We start from the raw sequence: 18,760 nt of genomic DNA on the forward strand, positions 1-18,760 counted from the left end.
GTGGGGATGATGTGGAAGAGTTGGTGGAGGAGGACAATGAAGAACTAACCACTGATGAGCTGATAGATCAACTTCAACAGCAAGAGGCCAGACCTGAGGAAACTGGTTCGAAGGAGGGGAGAGAAAAATTGAAGAAATTGCCTACTACAAAGATTAAGGAAATCTGTGCAAAGTGGCTTGAAGTGCAAACCTTTTTTGATGAAAATCACCCTCACACAGCTATTGCAAGCCGTGCTGGTGATTATTACACTGACAGTGTTGTGAAACACTTTAGGGAAGTCATAAAGGAACGAGAGGTACAGGCCACTATGGACAGATATGTTGTGCGAAAGAAGTCCAGTGACTCTGAAGCTGGTCCTAGTGGCATTAAAAGAAGAAGGGAAGTAACCCCAGAAAAGGACTCGACACCTCAAGTCTTAATGGAAGGGGATTCCCCTTCTAAACACTAACACTCTCTCTCCCTTCCTCCCATCCCATCAATCATCACCAGATCTTCAATAAAAGTAAGTGTCATGTAACTGTGCATGCCTTTTTCAGTTTGTGTGTATTAAAATTAACATTTCATGTGGTAAAATTTTTTTTTTCATACTTTTGGGTGTCTTGCACGGATTAATTTGATTTCCATTATTTCTTATGGGGAAAATTCATTCGCATACCGATCATTTCGCATAACAATGAGCCCTCTTGCACGGATTAAAGTCGCTATGCGGGGGTCCACTGTACACTGAGAGACAATTTTTTTCAGTGTGTATACCCTCTTTGATTTGGCATATTAACTTGTAGCCAAAATGTTGGGTGTCAGCAGGATCTATGAAAGCTTCAAGCAGCACATTATAAATAAGGTCAGACTCCATGGACCATTAATAATAATTCAACCACAAGCATTCAAAATCATGACAGAAGGCAGCTGAAGACTCAAGAGAACTGAGGTGGGGAACTAAACCTGTAATACACACCTACCCATGTTAGCAAATGTAAGTATTGTAATTGAACTGATGATATATTTTGTACCAACATGTAAATTATCATAATTTTAATCAAGCTTGCTGTTTCAATTGCATTTTAAGGAAAAAATTGAGCAAAACCTTGTTTTATTAGACATACAGAGAAAAGCAAGTGCAGTGTCACAAGAAACCTCTTGTAATTGAGGGCATCAATATTACATTTATGGGGGGGGGGGGAGTAAAACCCCTAGGGATCATACAACACCTGGGGGACATGATGAGAAATTTATTATTACTATACTCATGAGGAAGCACTAGACCCACTGGTGTCATGTTCATTACATGGGAGGCAGCACTAAATCATAGGTGGCAGTCAGGTTTGATCCTAGGAAGTGTAGGCCTAATTCCCTGGTTCAAGAGCCCTTCATCAACATCAAGGCCCCCAATGAAAAGTCACTAATGACTGAATATAGGAGGCCAAACAATACTACAGTACGCATAAGTTGTGAATAAGTGGCAGTACCGCTCACATCACTGGTCTGACAGGCTACTGCTAGTATTTTAATGGATATATATATATAGACAGGTAGCTGTTCCTTACATGGTCCATGAAATACAAATACTGAAATATCTATACTGCACCTGTTCTGGAGAATATTATATTCTTTGTTACATTTCTTTAATGGAAGCTATAAAAAAAAAAACAATAAAATAACAACAAACTAACCTAAAGACAGGTACCAAACATAATTAAAATAAGAAGATTTAAAGAGTTAATAGTGAAGATGTTACCTACATAGTTCACACAAGCGTGCTACCCTCTTTACAAAATAGTTGGCATGCATGTCTCAAGACAACTGGTATCAGATGATGGGATGATAAATTTCCCAACAAATTTATGCCTTATATATCCTGTAACAAAATATTTAACCCAACAAAAGGCAAAAATTAAGATTTAATTTTTTATTAATAACCACTTAGTATAGTTTTAACCCAGGTAATGTCACACTACATTTAGGCAGGGCAATAAATTTCTGATGAATTATACATATTACATTCAAAAGAGGTGCTAAACCGAAACAGCCTATTCAGTTTTGTAAAAGTTCTAATTTTAACTTCTTACATGAGTGATTCACAATACAGAATGAAAGTAAAGGATTATTTATTGATGTGACTGCCTAACATTCATCAGTAAATGAAACACATAGGTAAAAAAGACGTACTCTGATCTGATCTTTATTTTTGAGTATTTCAAACTACATGTTGCATATATATCAGTTCAGCACTGACTATACTGTCTAGTCCCTACCTTGTTCCTTCTATACTAAATATAATCACGACACTTTGAAATTACTCCCTACAACTTCATATATCTCATACAAGACTACATCATCCAGATATATAACAAAGTACACAAACTAGAAACTCTCTAAAAATAGCACATAATTTTCTAGTGAATAATTTCAGCATTTAGTTTTCATCTCTTACCATGTACAAAATGATTATTTTTGTCAAAATTCACAAGATAACCATTTTCTCCAATAACAGCAATAGACAAAACATAATATTGCTTCACTTAATTCAAAACACGTTTGCATAATGGGCAGGCCCTTAGGCACTCATGCTGGGCCTAACTGATGTGAACGACAAGCGTTCCAGTCCCTGTGTGCAAGTTGGTTGAAAACAGATATTCACCTTCATTTAAATGAACTTAGATGTATGATCATGGCTCAACCAACAGTGGCACAGGCCTAACCTGGTTACAACAAAGCCGCCCACATCTGCAGCCAAGGTTCTACCTCACCAGGTGGGGGGTTTCCGTGGCACACACATGCGAGTACAATAGTTGAAAAAACAAATGCCTATCACAGGAGGCAACTCTCCGACCTCAACATAGTATGTGCCAAATGCTCCAATGTGCAACGTTAACTTGTGCATAGTAAAAGGAGTTGATTCTCTCCAAGTTTCAAAGATAAAATAAATTTTTGCACTTTATCTTTTTTTATAAGCAAAGGAATGTTTATTACCTGGCCATGAAATACCTTCAAGGTATTTAGTCAAAACCATTAAGAAAATAATGCTATCCCATTCATGCATTCATATTGGCATTATCTAATTAATTAGACAATTCAGACTGAGAATATTAATGGAACAACTGCCACTGAATGCTAAATAATATAAAGAAATTAAATCTTTATGGTATCCTTCACAGAAGTAAATTCTAGTCAGATATCACCAGTAGCAATAGTTACACAATATATATTCAGTCTGTGACTGGAGTCTGGCATTCTGCTTATCATACAAGAGGTTTGGGACAAGGACTGCAAAATAAAATACAGCTGGAGCTCAAGGGGCAGGATGTGCTAGAGGGGGAGAGGAACCTGTTTAGGCGAGGAACTTGGGTTGCGACATGGCTGCTCCAGTCCTTCAAGACTGGGCTCTGGTAGGAATGGTTTGGAATCTGTTTCTATGCACAGAACACAGGACACTTCAGTGTAGTTAATCTGACACAGAACCAGAGTACCCACTGCACTGCCACTTACACTTGCTGACATCACAAATTTTTTAAATGATTTAGTCCTTTAAAACTAGAACAAGTGTAGCGGCAGCCAGGAGTGGCTGATAGGAGATTAACATGGATAAGGAGGTAGAAGGGTGGGTTTGGGACGGAGGCTGCGCTCCCCGCCGTCAGACTAGCATTTGACACTATCACGACATCACAGCAGCACTTTGCTGCTTGGACCTCCCAAAAGCACTTCGCATGTACACTAGAAATCAAAAGATGGAGGATTTCCCTATCATAAAAAATTCCTTTGACTGGAGAAACCTAAGAAAACAAGAGCAAAATAAGTGATTGTCATAAATGCTACAACCTCTACTACATCATCTTGATGTAGATGGGTGTGGCCACTTTGCAAACAAAGTACCTATCCTTTATTACATATCATCCTGTAAAAAAAATTGTTATTATACAATTCATTATGAAACTAGACTAAACTATCACTTGTGCGAGTGCCCTAGGAGGCCTCAACATAGGACCCACAAAACCGGGGAGCGAACCCTCTACCCTGAGGCATCATCAGGACTACAACATGAAGCATGGGAGAGTGTCTTAAGTGTATAAAATACCATGGTACCAAAATCTTTTGACGTATATATCAATAATAGCAGCAATTACACCAAATTTATACTCTCAATACACTTGAAGACACCGTAAAGTGACAGTCAGTGCTGGGGGTGGAGACCTATCATAGCCAGACCATGGAACAAGAGACTCCTTAAAGGGGGTAGCTTGTTATCACAAACTATTGATAATACTGATATTCTTTCAAAAGAAAGACACATGACCTTTGTTATGATTGGTCCCCAGGCACATCAACATTCATTATCACACTTCAAGGCCACCCAAAGGGCCTAATCATGGCACAGATATTGGCTGCAGTATGATATCCTCAAGAAAACATATCAAAAGTTAAATAAATATAAAGATATTTAAAACTTCAAAGAACTTGTCATGTTAAATTATATTTTACAATAAAATTTAGTACATCATGAAAAGCAGGAAACGGACCATGCTGCAACCTACAAAACACGACCACACCAGCACTGTCTGTCCAAAGCTGCGAGGTGGCACTGGGGTTCACATATGGCTGGGGATTTCTTTTACTGGGGGGATTTAAGGATGGAGGGAGCTGCTGAGGAGGCAATACCTAATTCTTATGCATACAGTTTACTTTTCACAACACTTCCACATGAATACACAGCAATGTACAAAAAAAGCATCTTGTTTGTAACTTCATAACTTGAAATAAACCCTTAAATAATACACCCTACATATATATAAAGGAATATGTGTATATGTATTCACCTATGTGTGTATGTGGATTGTTTTGACTCCTGGACCCAGCTCTTGCTGATATCCTGAGCACAAAATCTTTCATGTTGTGATTAGTTAGTCCTGTGAGGTACAAGCATGGTGGCAAAGTACTGTACTTTCTCATATCTGCTTGTGTGGTTAAGGTGTGGGATCCATGTTGATATATCATACTCCAAGAATGGTCTTTCTTAGATGATGTACAAAACTCCTGGATTTCCCTTATGATTCTTAAAGAAATTTACATCTCCCTATACTGTATCTGTTGCTAAAGTTATAGTGGCTATGTGCACTTCAGGCAATAGGTTTAGTGAGATCCATATCTCAATCTCCAGCAAGATTGTTTATATAAAGTACTGTATATCAAGAGCAGTATGGGGGGTCAAATACTACCTCACAAAGAAATCCCTTCATTCTAATACTATCTTATCCAATACCATCTTATTGTTTTATTTTCTATTGAAACAGTGCCTGCACTCAGCCTCCACTGTGTCACTCCCTAGTTTGATACCCTTCTTTATTACCCTTACTCTTTTACCTCTATGCTTGTCCAAGTGCTTAGATTAGTGGATAGAGGATCAAACCTCCACCACTCCTTGCAATGAATGATCCACACCAGTTTAGCACTTTGCATACAGAAACTGAAATTAAAACTGAGCCAAGTGTTTAACTCGGGTCTTTGTCCATGTTTTGTACCCTTCAAGTCAATACCCAATTATTTTATTTGTTGTGATTATATCTCCACTTTGATATAAGTGTCTTATTATGATAATAATTATATAATGTTCACTAAAAGGTGCTAAACTGGTCTAGGATATTTAATGCTTCTTTCTTGTCAAAGATCAAGTGCACAGTCTTTCCTGGTACCTTTTGTTTCTAGTTCTGGTACTAATCAGTTTCTCAAGCTTTATGTAGTTACCTATTTGCAGCTATAGGAGTAGAGCTATGTTGGTGAACCATCTTCAGTAGTTGTACCTACTGGAGCAAAGCTATGCTGGAAGAAAATTATCTTCAGTATTTGTAGCTATAGCAAAAGAGCTATACTGATGTCAAATCATAATATCTGCAGCTAAGGAAGCAGCAATGCTTCTTGTGTCACACCTTCACTGCTTGTTGTTACAGGTACAGAGCTATGCTTGTATCCCATTTCATTGTTCTACCACTCTCTGAAAAAAGCTTTCTAGTATTCCTTAGGCAATGCTTATTTAAGCAGTTTTCAAATGTGGGTAATTATATCCTATTATGTCTCCTTCTTTCCTCCTCTTTGTAACTCATATTTTGAAGTTCTGGAACCACTTTGTTTTTTTGTGTGTGCGTGCAGGCATGCATGCGTGCATGTGTGCACATGCATATGTGTGCGCATTTACATGTGTGTTTTTACGTGTGTTTGTGCATATGTGTAAGTAATTACAATACTTATTTGTAGCTACAGGTGCTACAAACAAGTACATAATTACAAATGTGCATGCATGTGGTAACAATAATACTTATGTATAAAAAAAATTAATCAAGTGCAGTAGTAGACAAAACTGATCGATGCTCATACAATGCCCCCCAGCAGCCTCCCTTGTGTTTCCTGAGCTGCCTAACGAGTCACGGGCTACAGGGAATGTCTTTTCATTATTCTATCACCTGTGAGGTAGTAACTACAAATTGGGAAGCAAAAAGACTTGGTTCAATACCACCTATTGCATAGGACAAATATACAGAATTTCTAAAAATAAAAAATACCTCTATAAAGGAGATTACAAAAAAAGCTTCTGTAAAATAAAGAGGAACTTAATATCTACCCTGATATAGTATAGTACATATGAATATCATACCTTCAATTATCACTTGTATGCACCACCAAAATTTGTGGACTTGAGTAGTTGTGCAATCAATAAGTTCTTCAGCTAAGCAGAAGAATTTAGAAAGCTGTACGCAGTGAAGGCAATGCTGCGAAACTTCCTCATTCAAGAGAGAGCAGTCTCATCGCAAAATACTGCTGAATATTTTACATACTGAACATAAAAAAAAAAAAAGAGGCTAGCCAGTGCATACAAGGTCAATCAATTGGCAAAAACAGTGTCTCAGCATTGGCTTATCAATCATTTTGCACAAGTTACTGCATAATCCTGCTCCTCTTCTTAATACCATTGCACGCTTACTATCATCCTATGATGTTTCAAACACTCTTTATGTTCTGCTACTCATAATGTTACCCTTATCAACACTGTGTGCATCAAGGCCAAGACTGACACCCATTTTCTTTTCTTATTGGTGACAAAAAAAATAATTCTTCATTTCTGGCTTATAGTAAGGCAATAAAATTCAAGAATGGGATAGACTGTGGCTTAGTATGTTCTCTATCAAAAAATATACCTCTAGATGTAGTTGAATAACTCTGTACAGTAGTTACATATCGAAAATTGCTGTGCATTATCACACTATTTCAGTATCCTAATGACTAAACAGTAAGTAGGGCTTCACAGCAACATGACATCTATATAGATCAGAAATATATACTGTATTTGTCATGAACTCTTTAAAATGCCTTTCAGAGTTCCAAGTTTCTAAAAATAAATCTCAAAATTTGGGCTAAGATTAATGATAAAGAAAATGGTATGAGCCCTGGCCTTCACACAACACAGAGCTCCTCAAGCAGGCGCTGCTCCACGTGGGGTATCAGGTCATCACTAGGCAGATTCATACTCAGTAGCACATGCTTTTGTGCACGTTTCTGTAATCTTTCTGCTAACTGCGAGGTTTGGTGACTTCCTGCACCAGATGGGCCTAAGAGAGTAGAGACAGCAGGTGGTCCGACACGTGACACCATAGCTGCCACTAATCCTCCCATACTGCCCTGCTCTGTCCCTACCCAGGCATATACACTACCTGTTAGGGTCAGCAACTGGTAGTAAATGGTGAGGTCACCATGTTGACTAATGAACTCTCGCAAACTGAGACCTGGTACAAGTTCATCCATTCTTTCTCTTGTTGGGAACTCGACACTCTTACACTGATAATGGCTGAACTGCACCACTTCAATTCTTTACTGTAATGACCACTTCAAGCTTGCTATTTCTAAAATGACCAACACAGTCTGTATTGCAAACCTTTCTTGCTTGTTGGAAGTTACTCAATTCTTAAAGAGGTCAAAGCATTAACCATCACAGTCAGGCCTCTTCACATCAATAGTTCATATTCACATTATTCATTTGTCAGTTTATCATAACATTAAAAATTATTTGCATGCATAATACTTCACTTGGCTTTTTTCCAAAGGCAATTGTACTTTTTTTTTAGTATAGTGAACAACACAGATGTTCTACAGAAGCTAACTCACTCTAAGATTTGCACATTACAAACTACACTCATATAGGCAAAGTATAGGTCTCTTGGTTCTTGTGTTTACTTGTGTTTTACGAAGTGCAGCTTGAATGATATTTGGGAAGTTAATGACTGGAGATAGGAACTTTTGCTACTTTGGGTTTGTTGTGTCTCAGATTTCACAATCAGCTTCCTTGCTTACCTCTGAAATAAATAACATGACATTAATATGTAGTGTAGTAATATTTTATGGCATACAAAACATACGTCAAAACAAATGCAAAATACAGTAATGTAAAAATTATAAGATGCATTAAGGGGGTCGTCTCTCACTACTCAGAATTTTTTATAATTGATTTTGCTTTTTTCTAGTGTTAAACAAAATTTAGTTACACTCTGAGCAATAGATCTTTTAAAATTATATTTCCTTTTTTCAAATTTTATTCAATGTTTTAGTTTTTATTCAAAACAGTCTATTTTTTATTTAAATTATTATTTAGTACTGTACCTGAATTTTTATTCAAAATTGCCTATCATCAATTTTTATTTTTATACAGTATCTAAATTTATTTATAATTGTCTATTTTCAATTTTAATTTTTATTCAATATTTTAATTTTAATTTAAAATTGTCTATCTTCACAATCATTACAAAGTTATGATTGAAACACAACTTATAACAGCCCAATCTTTAATATTAAAGGATAATTATATTCGCCAGATGCCTAACAGCACCTAGAGAAAATGTACATATTTAAGCAAACATTAGGACATATTTATTAGAGAAAGTTTCGGTCCTTGATTTTAAGTAATTTTGAAAGTCTGCCTGAAAATGTCCAAAGAACACCCTCCAGGTTCAAATATCCACATGAATGTCTGAAAATGCCCCCAGAACACCCTCCAGGTCCTTAATACCAATGGAAATAATTTACATATTTCATAATTTATTCTTTATGTTTCATTAAAATTTTTAAGACTTGTGTATATGTAAAAAACTGGGTGTTGCAAAACATTATATTAGGGCACATCAAACTGTGGAGATGTCATGTCTGAGGGCAATGTGTGGTGTGAATATAATGTAGAGAATTTGTAGTTTGGAAATTAGGAGGATGTGTGGGATTACCAAAACTATCATCCAAAAGGCTGAGGAAGGGTTGTTGAGGTGGTTTGGACATGTAGAGAGGATAGAACAATATAGAATGACTCTGAGAATGTATAAATCTGTAGTGGAGGGAAGGAGGGGTAGAGGTCGGCCTAGGAAAGGTTGGAGGGAGGAGGTAAAGGAGGGGCTTGGACTTCCAGCAAGCATGCGTTAGTGTGTTAGATAGGAGCGAATGGAGACAAATGGTTTTTAGGACTTGACATGCTGTTGGAGTGTGAGTGTGAAGGGATTCAGGGGAAACCAGCAGGCCGGACTTAAGTCATGGAGATGGGAAGTACAGTTCCTGCACTCTGAAGGAGGGGTGTTAATGTTACAGTTTTATAACTGTGGTGTAAGTGCATCTCTGGCAAGACAGTAATGGAGTGAATGATGGTGAAAGTTTTTCGTTTTTGGGCCACCCTACCTTGGTGGAAAATGGCTGTGTTAATAAAAATAATAAAATAAACATAACATCAAATTGTAATTTTACTTTATATCCAAAACTGCAAAATTTGACACCCAATTTGAAAGAATTTTTAGTTCTTGGTGATACCCACTAACTTATTTTGTGAAGAATAAAAAGGCACAATACTGTGACTGGAACAATATATATTTGTGTATTATGGTTGTACTTAGTGCTTTATATGAGGCCAACTGTTTTTTTGTTTCTCTTCACTTGAATGACTTATTAGTACCAAAGAATTCTGAAGATAATTTATAAACTGATTTTGTAGAGATTCTCCTAATTTATAGTATGTTATAGAGCAACTAGTATAAAAAAAATGTATTTTGAATTGAGCAATGTTTTGTTTTAAATGCTTTTTGTTGAATTTTTGTATTTTTTCATAAAACTTGAGCACTTTTAGGCATGATTATCAAACAGAATGACACCATAATAATATTTTCTATATTTTTTTTATTTTTGATCCCTCAAGATGATGGAGACGAGCCCCTTAATACTGCAGTATATGTACAGTATTATTCCTTTAAGTACTTAGCTTCCTATGTGTATGCAAACAAACAAACAAACAAACAAAGATCTTGCTGAGTGATTTTTGTAAACTAAAAATGCTAGACAAACTATCATTGTGCTATATTGCAGGGCAGACAACAGTGAGGCTTGGCTTGTAACATTAAACAATACTATTTCTTCAGCAATGCTGTAATACACTATGGCAAACACCATCAATTTCACAACAGTCAAAGAAGTTTCTGTAGAAATGCAATTTTTGTGTGTCCACAGATGACTGTTCAGCAAATTTCATGCTAACTTGTTGATAATATTACCCTCTTTCTTCAGTGGTATATTAAATTAATGTTTGACCAGAAATGTCATTATAATTACCTTTGTGAAATCTACTACACAGCCTTTTATGTATCTAGAAGTTTTCTGAAAAAGAAAAGAAATTAATGAATATCAGCAGGCCTACAAGTAAATAGCATCATGCAGTACTTATTAAAAATAAAAAATAATTTACACAGAAAATATGAACAGAAACATGCAAAACTTCGAGGGACAGGTCAGGAATCTACAGTCAAAAGTGAAATTTTGAGAGGCAAGGCTTCATGCTGCCATCAACTGCCACTAAAACCATCACCATGCAAAATTTCTCAGTGAGAACTCATGCTGTTCTCTCTGCTTTAATCTGGATAAAGTGTTACCTTCATCGCTACTACAGGCACCCTTGCCCTCACTTGGCCTTGCTGCAGAGAGGTCCAGAGCAGCTGCGGCCAGGCTGTTGGAGCTGCCTAGGAGAGATGAGGGGGATGCCTTGAGGGCTGAGGGGGTCTTGGATAATGGGGAACTAGCAGTAGAAGAAGCTGTCGAGGTGGGCACAGCTGACAGCTGACCAGAGTTCAACAGAGACAGTAGATTTATGTTCATGCCCAGATTACTCAAAGGGCTTGAAGATAAGTGGCTCTGATGATCACTTAAACCAGCATGAGATCCACTGCTGCTAACAGGCACACTGTTACCATTGGCTTGTGAGCTCGCACTCTGGTAAATATTCTTCATTGTTTCTACGTAGTAGCTCCTTGCTGCCTCTGAATACATAGATTTCATCAGGTCTGGGTTGGTCAACATGGTCTGCATAAGGGTTTGATTCATGGCAGCAATCATCAAAGGATTAAGTGGATTCAGGGGATTTAACAAATTCAGCATACTAGCACTAGGATTTTGTTGTTGATGCTTTTGGTGTTGCTCCAGTTGCTTTTGCTGATGCTCCATCTGCTCTCGCTGCTGCTTTTGTAATTTCTCCAACTCTTTCTCCCTAAGAACTTGTAATTCTTTCTCTCTCTGCTGCTGAAGCTCCCTTTCTCGTTCTTTCTCGGCTAACTTACGTTCTTCGTATTCCTTCATATCTTTAATATATCTTTGGCGATCCTGCTCAGAAAGCTCAACAAACTTTTGTTTTTCTACATCACCCATGTTTCTCCACAATTCTCCTGCTCTTTTACCAAAGTCGGCAAACTGTGGAAATTCTTTTCCTTCTTCCATTAGCTTTCGCTTAAAATATGCACAGAAATGCATAAATGGAGTACAAGCCTTCTTGGGCATGTCTGGTTGCCTACGCCTCTTCTTCTTCCGTCTACGTGTAGGTCCAGGAAGTGCAACTGCCTGAGGTGCCAACCGTCCAGCAGATGGACCCTGTAGCAGTGCCTCATACGACCGAATCATACTGCCATTCTGTCTAGCCTGAGCAGCAGCTGCTAGACTCCCCAGGCCCCCCAGACCCCCATGGCACCCCCCAAGACCCCCAGCACTGCCACTTGCCAGCAGCTTGAGCAGGTCCGTCTGTGATGGGGCACCACTCGTCCCATTCTCTCCACTGTAACAGCCAGAATAACAACTAACAACCACTGCACACTTCAGTCTAACAGCTTTTATACTCACCATCTCTAACAGTATCCATACTTGGACTTGACAATAACATCCTTCTACTCTTAAAAATTCTTGAATTATTTTTAAAGCTTATGAACCCCCTAAACAAGAGTCTTTGAACCAGGGATAATTCTCAGCCTCATCCACTCCATACTCACCAATACATGTAGTGTTGTTCAGTGCAGAGGAGTGAATTATATACAAATAGTGCAAAGTACCAAAGATTGTGGAAACATGGAAAATATCATGATGCTAAGCTTATCACAAGCTTGTGCCTACGATGGAAAATATCTCCATTCCTAAACCCTTGCAAAGTACATTGAAATAAGAAGTAAACATGGCAAATTCAAAGCAAGATTAAACATTAATATTGTTTAAAAAAAGCAATCCAACTGACAATAAAATGGAATTGAAAATATGAATTTTATGAGAAATCCTGACCCATCCCCTAGAAATACCTTTTTTGATATGCTGTTAGATTTTTAAACAGCAATGCTCAAAGGGATCAGACTTTAAATATGTAAGATAAACCAGGGAAAATGTTAAGTTATTAGTGGAATCCAAAAAAAAAAAAAAACATATATGAGCCAAAGAAGCTACAAACCCTTTTTGCAAAAAACACACCGTGCATCAAATGTCAGTAAACAGAGCAATCAAAACATCTGGCCAAAGATGGTAAAATAAACAGCACTGGATAAACCATTTTTTAAGTCAATGCCTATGGCATGAAAGCAATGCACTGCCAGAATTAAAAAGTCTACAATTAATACCAATTCTCAAAATGGTTGACCCAGGCAAAAAAATGGGAAAGACAAGAAATTCCCTTCCATGGTGCAAAAAAAAAAAAAGTCAAGTTCACAGAAACTGATCAAGTCAGGTTCTCTCACTCAGCCAATTACATACCAGTATCTCGCAACCTGTTCCTTTGGCACATAAAGAAGAACAAACGCATCAGATAAATGATGGGAAGATCCTAACATTAACTTTCTCAATAACTACACAACACTGAAGAATATTTCTCTTCATTATCAACAATATATTAACATTACATATTTAGTTTTCATTGCTGGTTTTCATCTGTTAATTATATACATGTGTGTTACTAACCTAGGGGAAAAAAAAGACTAAAACCTTGCCATTTAATAACAGGAATTAAAAATACTCATTAATCACATAATTAAAATGTTATGCATAAGGTTAATAATCCAAGCACAGTATTTATCCTTGGATAACTAGCCTTAGGCAATTTTGTAATCTAGCAAAATTATGAAGATTATCACTATGAGCAAAAACAATATAGTACTGTATTTATGTAAAGAAACACTTACCCATTGACAGCCTTGCCCAGCTTCTCAACAACCAGGTCATCCATGTATGTTCATATGTCAAGGTAGCTGGACCTCATGCACCTGCAACAAAAATATAAATGATGTCACAAATACAATATAAAAATTTACAAATACATATTTATGTCCACAGTACTTATACTGACAACCAAATTAAGCAAATTACTGTATTTTGAACCTGATAATGACAATCATGGCTGGGAAGCATTGCAAGGTCTTACTGCAATAACTGGAAAAACAGGAAATCTCACATAAAACAAAAACAAGAATGGTAATCTGTATATTTTAACCTCCAATTGAGGTCCTTTTTAGCAGAGCATAGAAGCAGCAGACTAACATTCTTCCTCATTTTAGTTCCATGTGGAATTTTCTCTCTCCATGATCAGTGTTTATTTCACTTTGTTCCCCTGACACAACTGCAAGTATTTTAGTTTCAATCTGCCACTAATTAACCATAAATCTTTTTCTCATTCGGGTGACTTATCTCACCCATGCTTCTCATGGTACCATGAATATGCTTTACGTACTTTAACTTCAAGCTCCTGATCCCAAAGATTTCAGATGAAATAAGTTGGACTGTATACACCCTTCAAAATCAAAAAAACTTATGCTAGTGCTCAGATTAAACATGAGCTTTCCCACAATTATCAGAAATCACAGTAACTCATCTGACACCTGATTCACTACTAGAACATTTTCAGTTTAATGAGAATCCATCTGTTTGCAAAACATATTGGCTTTATATGCAATTAAAACCTAAATTATTGCAATAACCATATTGTATTAAGAGCACTCTTAAATACGTACATATATATAGAAACATGCTGAACTGAATTTTCGTTAGATTATTATTATTATTATAATATTCACCAAAAACACTAAACACATATAGATCATTCTGCATCTACGCTTGTTAAAATTATAGATCACAAAATTCACAGTTATTTTAAGTACAGTAATGCCCAAGTTTATTTAAAGTGCAATAGATTGTACAAGCATGAAATCTAAGTATACTATCTATATTAATTACTTTTCCATCTTGCAAATATATACAGTATAACCATAAGGTATCACAAGAAATTCAACAAACTGCAATACAAAATTATTTATATGATGTAACACAGTAAGAAATATGTTACAATATTAGTTACACGAGCACCACTGGTGCTGTACCATGTGTGGATTAATTAATTATAGTGTTACTGTTTTATTTAACAGGTAAAAATAAAAGAATTTGCCATTTTTTGTAGGTAAGTAGTGTATTAAACAACAGCAATTATGATGTCATTTTTTCATTCTTTATTGCAATTCCTATATTACGTTTCCCTGATAGCAATGACTAACTTTTCTGTGCTAGCAGCTAAATGACAATAAAACGGAAAGAGCATTTTAATTAATGCATTAATCACTGTTGAAAGATCAGTGGAAGTTTAAAACACTTTTAAGCAGCTACAGACAGGTTACAAACAAAATGACTAAAATTATAATTGTTTACTATATGTCAAGCCATATAAACCTTGCTATGAGTTGGTATTATACTGATCTCAATTCATCCCCACTTTCAATTAAATAGCTTGATGATTAAAGACAAGGGGAAACAAAGACAAGGGATGATTAAGAGAGATTTTCCTAAACAATTAACTATTCCAACAGTGAAAGACATGTTCTCATTTCAATTTCTTTTATGCCATGGCAGATCTGTGAAGGTTACTTCGTTTTCGTGATTTGCATACTTCTCTGTGTTTCCTCAAAGCCAATGTAATTTTAGAGTATGTTATTCATTTCAAACCTGTATGAATTTTTTAAATAATCATTTAATAATTTAAATTCCATGGATTCTGAGGTCATTGTTGTCAACTAAAATGTTCTTGGTACTGCCACACCCTTCAAGGTATTTTAGTACGGTATATCTCAGTCAAATAATTATTCCTTTGTGCAACAAAGCTGTGGATTGATATTCATGAGACAATGAAAAAATGAGGCACTGTAATATGAAATGGATTACAGTAAGTACAGTATTTTTGTTTGTAAAGCTGAGCTTCTTTTACTGTGTGTAAAAAATTTTAAAATAAATTTTTCCCAGTCAAATTCCATTGCTACACTAATACAAGAAGCAAATGATCTCTACATATTTGCATGCATTTTAATACAGTATCATGAATCTATATTGAAGCACTTAACATGAAATACATTAATAACAATACTATATACATATAGTACACAATAATATTACAATCTTTGTTTCATAATGCTGCAACAATTATCTTGCTACATACTACTGATAGGCAATGCTTATCACTACTTTTAACTGTAAGGGAATATACCAGTGAAAGTGATGCCTTCAGAAGAAATAAATTATTGTATAATACTGCACTTCTGAATGTGAAAAGGGTTGCAGACATATTGAACAATCATATTTAGGAAAAAATGTGATTTAAAAACTATTTAAGCAACAGATTTAACAGTATCTCCACCTACACAACATAATGAACTGTGTAATGAAACATGTGAGAAAGTGAGAGAGAGAGACAGTGGTAATATATAACAACAGAGATTTCACTCTGGAAACAGTTGGTTTCTTTTATACATCCTATCCCCCCCAACCACTCCACAGGACAAAGCATCACATAATTGCTCATTCAATCTCTGATGCTTACATCCTGTGAAAGCTGCTCCTAATCGTTATATTACATACCCTGGTAATTATATTTTATACAATATTAAAATAAACTGAGTAATTTTACTGTACAGTACATGTGAAACAAAGTCTAAAGAACTAGTCATAAATACAAATTGTATGCTCATTGTATAATAAATTACATAAAACTGGAAACAGTTAATAAACATCTGTAAACACATTTTAAATGTAAAAGTCATTTGAAAAGAGGGATGTAACTAAATAAGCAACACATCATCAGCATCAGGGCCCCATCCACCACCCCTACTTCACAACCGCAGCCCAAATGAAAGACCCACAAGTGGAGTTGACAATAGAAAGCATCAGTCTCCCCTGCTTAACACTACCCTCAGTCCCCCCAGCCCCACAACCCCTTCTGCCACCCCTCGCCACTTCTGCCTCCCTTCCTCTCTTCCCCACAGTGCTCGGTCCTCTCATCCCCCCACCCCACTTTTTTGTGTAGAGAAACAAAGACAGCAAGCTCAGACGTCCCCGACTCTGAGCCTGCAATATTGATCACTCTGATGCTTAATCACACGCTGCATGGGTACGGAGCGAGGGCTTGCAGACTCACTGAACGCTTGGCTGCACACATATTGCGATTATGGCAATTAGGATTACTGTATAAAAATATTGACAGTACTGTACTTTAGAAAATTAAGATAGCTTGACAAATTGCTTAAAGGTACAGTACTTTTATTTAATGTAGTGTTATACTTTTCCTTAAAGATGAAATGATGTTAGCTATCACACACACAATTATAATTATTTTAACTGATAAAAAATCATCAATCACGAAGTCTATACATACTTGACTTTGTTTAAAGCTTTCAATGACAAAGTAACATAGCAACCTGGCCATCAAGGTTCCTAAGCAACAACATCACTAGCCTTTTCCTCAATTAAGCTTAGCAAATCTGTTTCAACTGACAAAATTTTAGATGCTGGCTAACCATATACTATTCCACTATATACTTTAAAGCAAATAACCTCAAATTTAAGATAGATTTCACAAGTGGACATTCCTATAAATAATTTAGAAAAAAGTATCTGTTCTAGATATAAATATATACTTGAATAGCTATTATGTATCACATACTGCATATATTTTCCTCCTGGAAAAGATTTTGAAAAATATAAATTAAAAGACAAAAAGGTTTATTTGTCCTATGTACAGTACACTAAACCTATGAAGTGCAGGTTGATATATATTATTATTAAGCCAAGTCAGAAGCATGTTTATGCTGTACTGACATGTGATAGAAATTAAAAGTACAGTAAGTACTGTATTCAAGTTTTGAATGACTTTCAGAAATCTTAATTCTTATTATTACTATATTTTGTTGAAAATAAGAAAAAGTTTTGGAGTGAGATTAACAAGTTAAGGAAGCCTAGAGAACAAATGGATTTGTCAGTTAAAAATAGGAGAGGAGAGTTATTAAATGGAGAGTTAGAGGTATTGGGAAGATGGAGGGAATATTTTGAGGAATTGTTAAATGTTGATGAAGATAGGGAAGCTGTGATTTCATGTATAAGGCAAGGAGGAATAACATCTTGTAGGAGTGAGGAAGAGCCAGTTGTGAGTGTGGGGGAAGTTCGTGAGGCAGTAGGTAAAATGAAAGGGGGTAAGGCAGCTGGGATTGATGGGATAAAGATAGAAATGTTAAAAGCAGGTGGGGATATAGTTTTGGAGTGGTGCAATTATTTAATAAATGTATGGAAGAGGGTAAGGTACCTAGGGATTGGCAGAGAGCATGCATAGTTCCTTTGTATAAAGGCAAAGGGGACAAAAGAGAGTGCAAAAATTATAGGGGGATAAGTCTGTTGAGTATACCTGGTAAAGTGTATGGCAGAGTTATTATTGAAAGAATTAAGAGTAAGACAGAGAATAGGATAGCAGATGAACAAGGAGGCTTTAGGAAAGGTAGGGGGTGTGTGGACCAGGTGTTTACAGTGAAACATATAAGTGAACAGTATTTAGATAAGGCTAAAGAGGTTTTTGTGGCATTTATGGATTTGGAAAAGGCATATGACAGGGTGGATAGGGGGGCAATGTGACAGATGTTGCAGGTGTATGGTGTAGGAGGTAGGTTACTGAAAGCAGTGAAGAGTTTTTACGAGGATAGTGAGGCTCAAGTTAGAGTATGTAGGAAAGAGGGAGATTATTTCCCAGTAAAAGTAGGCCTTAGACAAGGATGTGTGATGTCACCGTGGTTGTTTAATATATTTATAGATGGGATTGTAAGAGAAGTAAATGTGAGGGTCTTGGCAAGAGGCATGGAGTTAAAAGATAAAGAGTCACACATCAAGTGGGAGTTGTCACAGTTGCTCTTTGCTGATGACACTGTGGTCTTGGGAGATTCTGAAGAGAAGTTGCAGAGGTTGGTGGATAAATTTGGTAGGGTATGCAAAAGAAGAAAATTAAAAGTGAATACAGGAAAGAGTAAGGTTATGAAGATAACAAAAAGATTAGGTGATGAAAGATTGGATATCAGATTGGAGGGAGAGAGTATGGAGGAAGTGAATGTATTCAGATATTTGGGAGTGGACGTGTCAGCGGATGGGTCTATGAAAGATGAGGTG

At 36.4% G+C, this 18,760-nt stretch overlaps 1 protein-coding gene across 19 annotated transcripts in view; it reads right to left on the minus strand.

Moving 5' to 3' along the window:
* Positions 1-2,167: 2,167 nt before the first annotated feature.
* The window catches only part of LOC128702693 (putative uncharacterized protein DDB_G0271982), a 152,988-nt gene continuing 136,395 nt past the window's right edge, over positions 2,168-18,760 (minus strand). For 15 of the 19 annotated variants that reach the window (XM_053797078.2, XM_053797086.2, XM_053797087.2 and 12 more), the window contains 3 exons: positions 13,483-13,563; positions 10,933-12,101; positions 2,168-8,334 (listed from right to left, as the gene is read on the minus strand). In XM_053797078.2, coding sequence (XP_053653053.1) covers positions 8,303-8,334; positions 10,933-12,101; positions 13,483-13,526 — 1,245 coding nt within the window. In that variant the 5' untranslated portion in view covers positions 13,527-13,563 and the 3' untranslated portion in view covers positions 2,168-8,302. Of the gene's footprint in view, positions 8,335-10,615; positions 10,661-10,932; positions 12,102-13,057; positions 13,078-13,482; positions 13,564-18,760 lie in introns of all 19 variants that reach the window. The other 4 variants (XM_070101959.1, XM_070101960.1, XM_053797091.2 and 1 more) reach the window with 3 other exon arrangements.

This window comes from Cherax quadricarinatus, chromosome 79 (genome assembly GCF_038502225.1).
Source record: "Cherax quadricarinatus isolate ZL_2023a chromosome 79, ASM3850222v1, whole genome shotgun sequence".
NCBI classification, from domain to species: Eukaryota; Metazoa; Arthropoda; class Malacostraca; order Decapoda; family Parastacidae; genus Cherax; species Cherax quadricarinatus.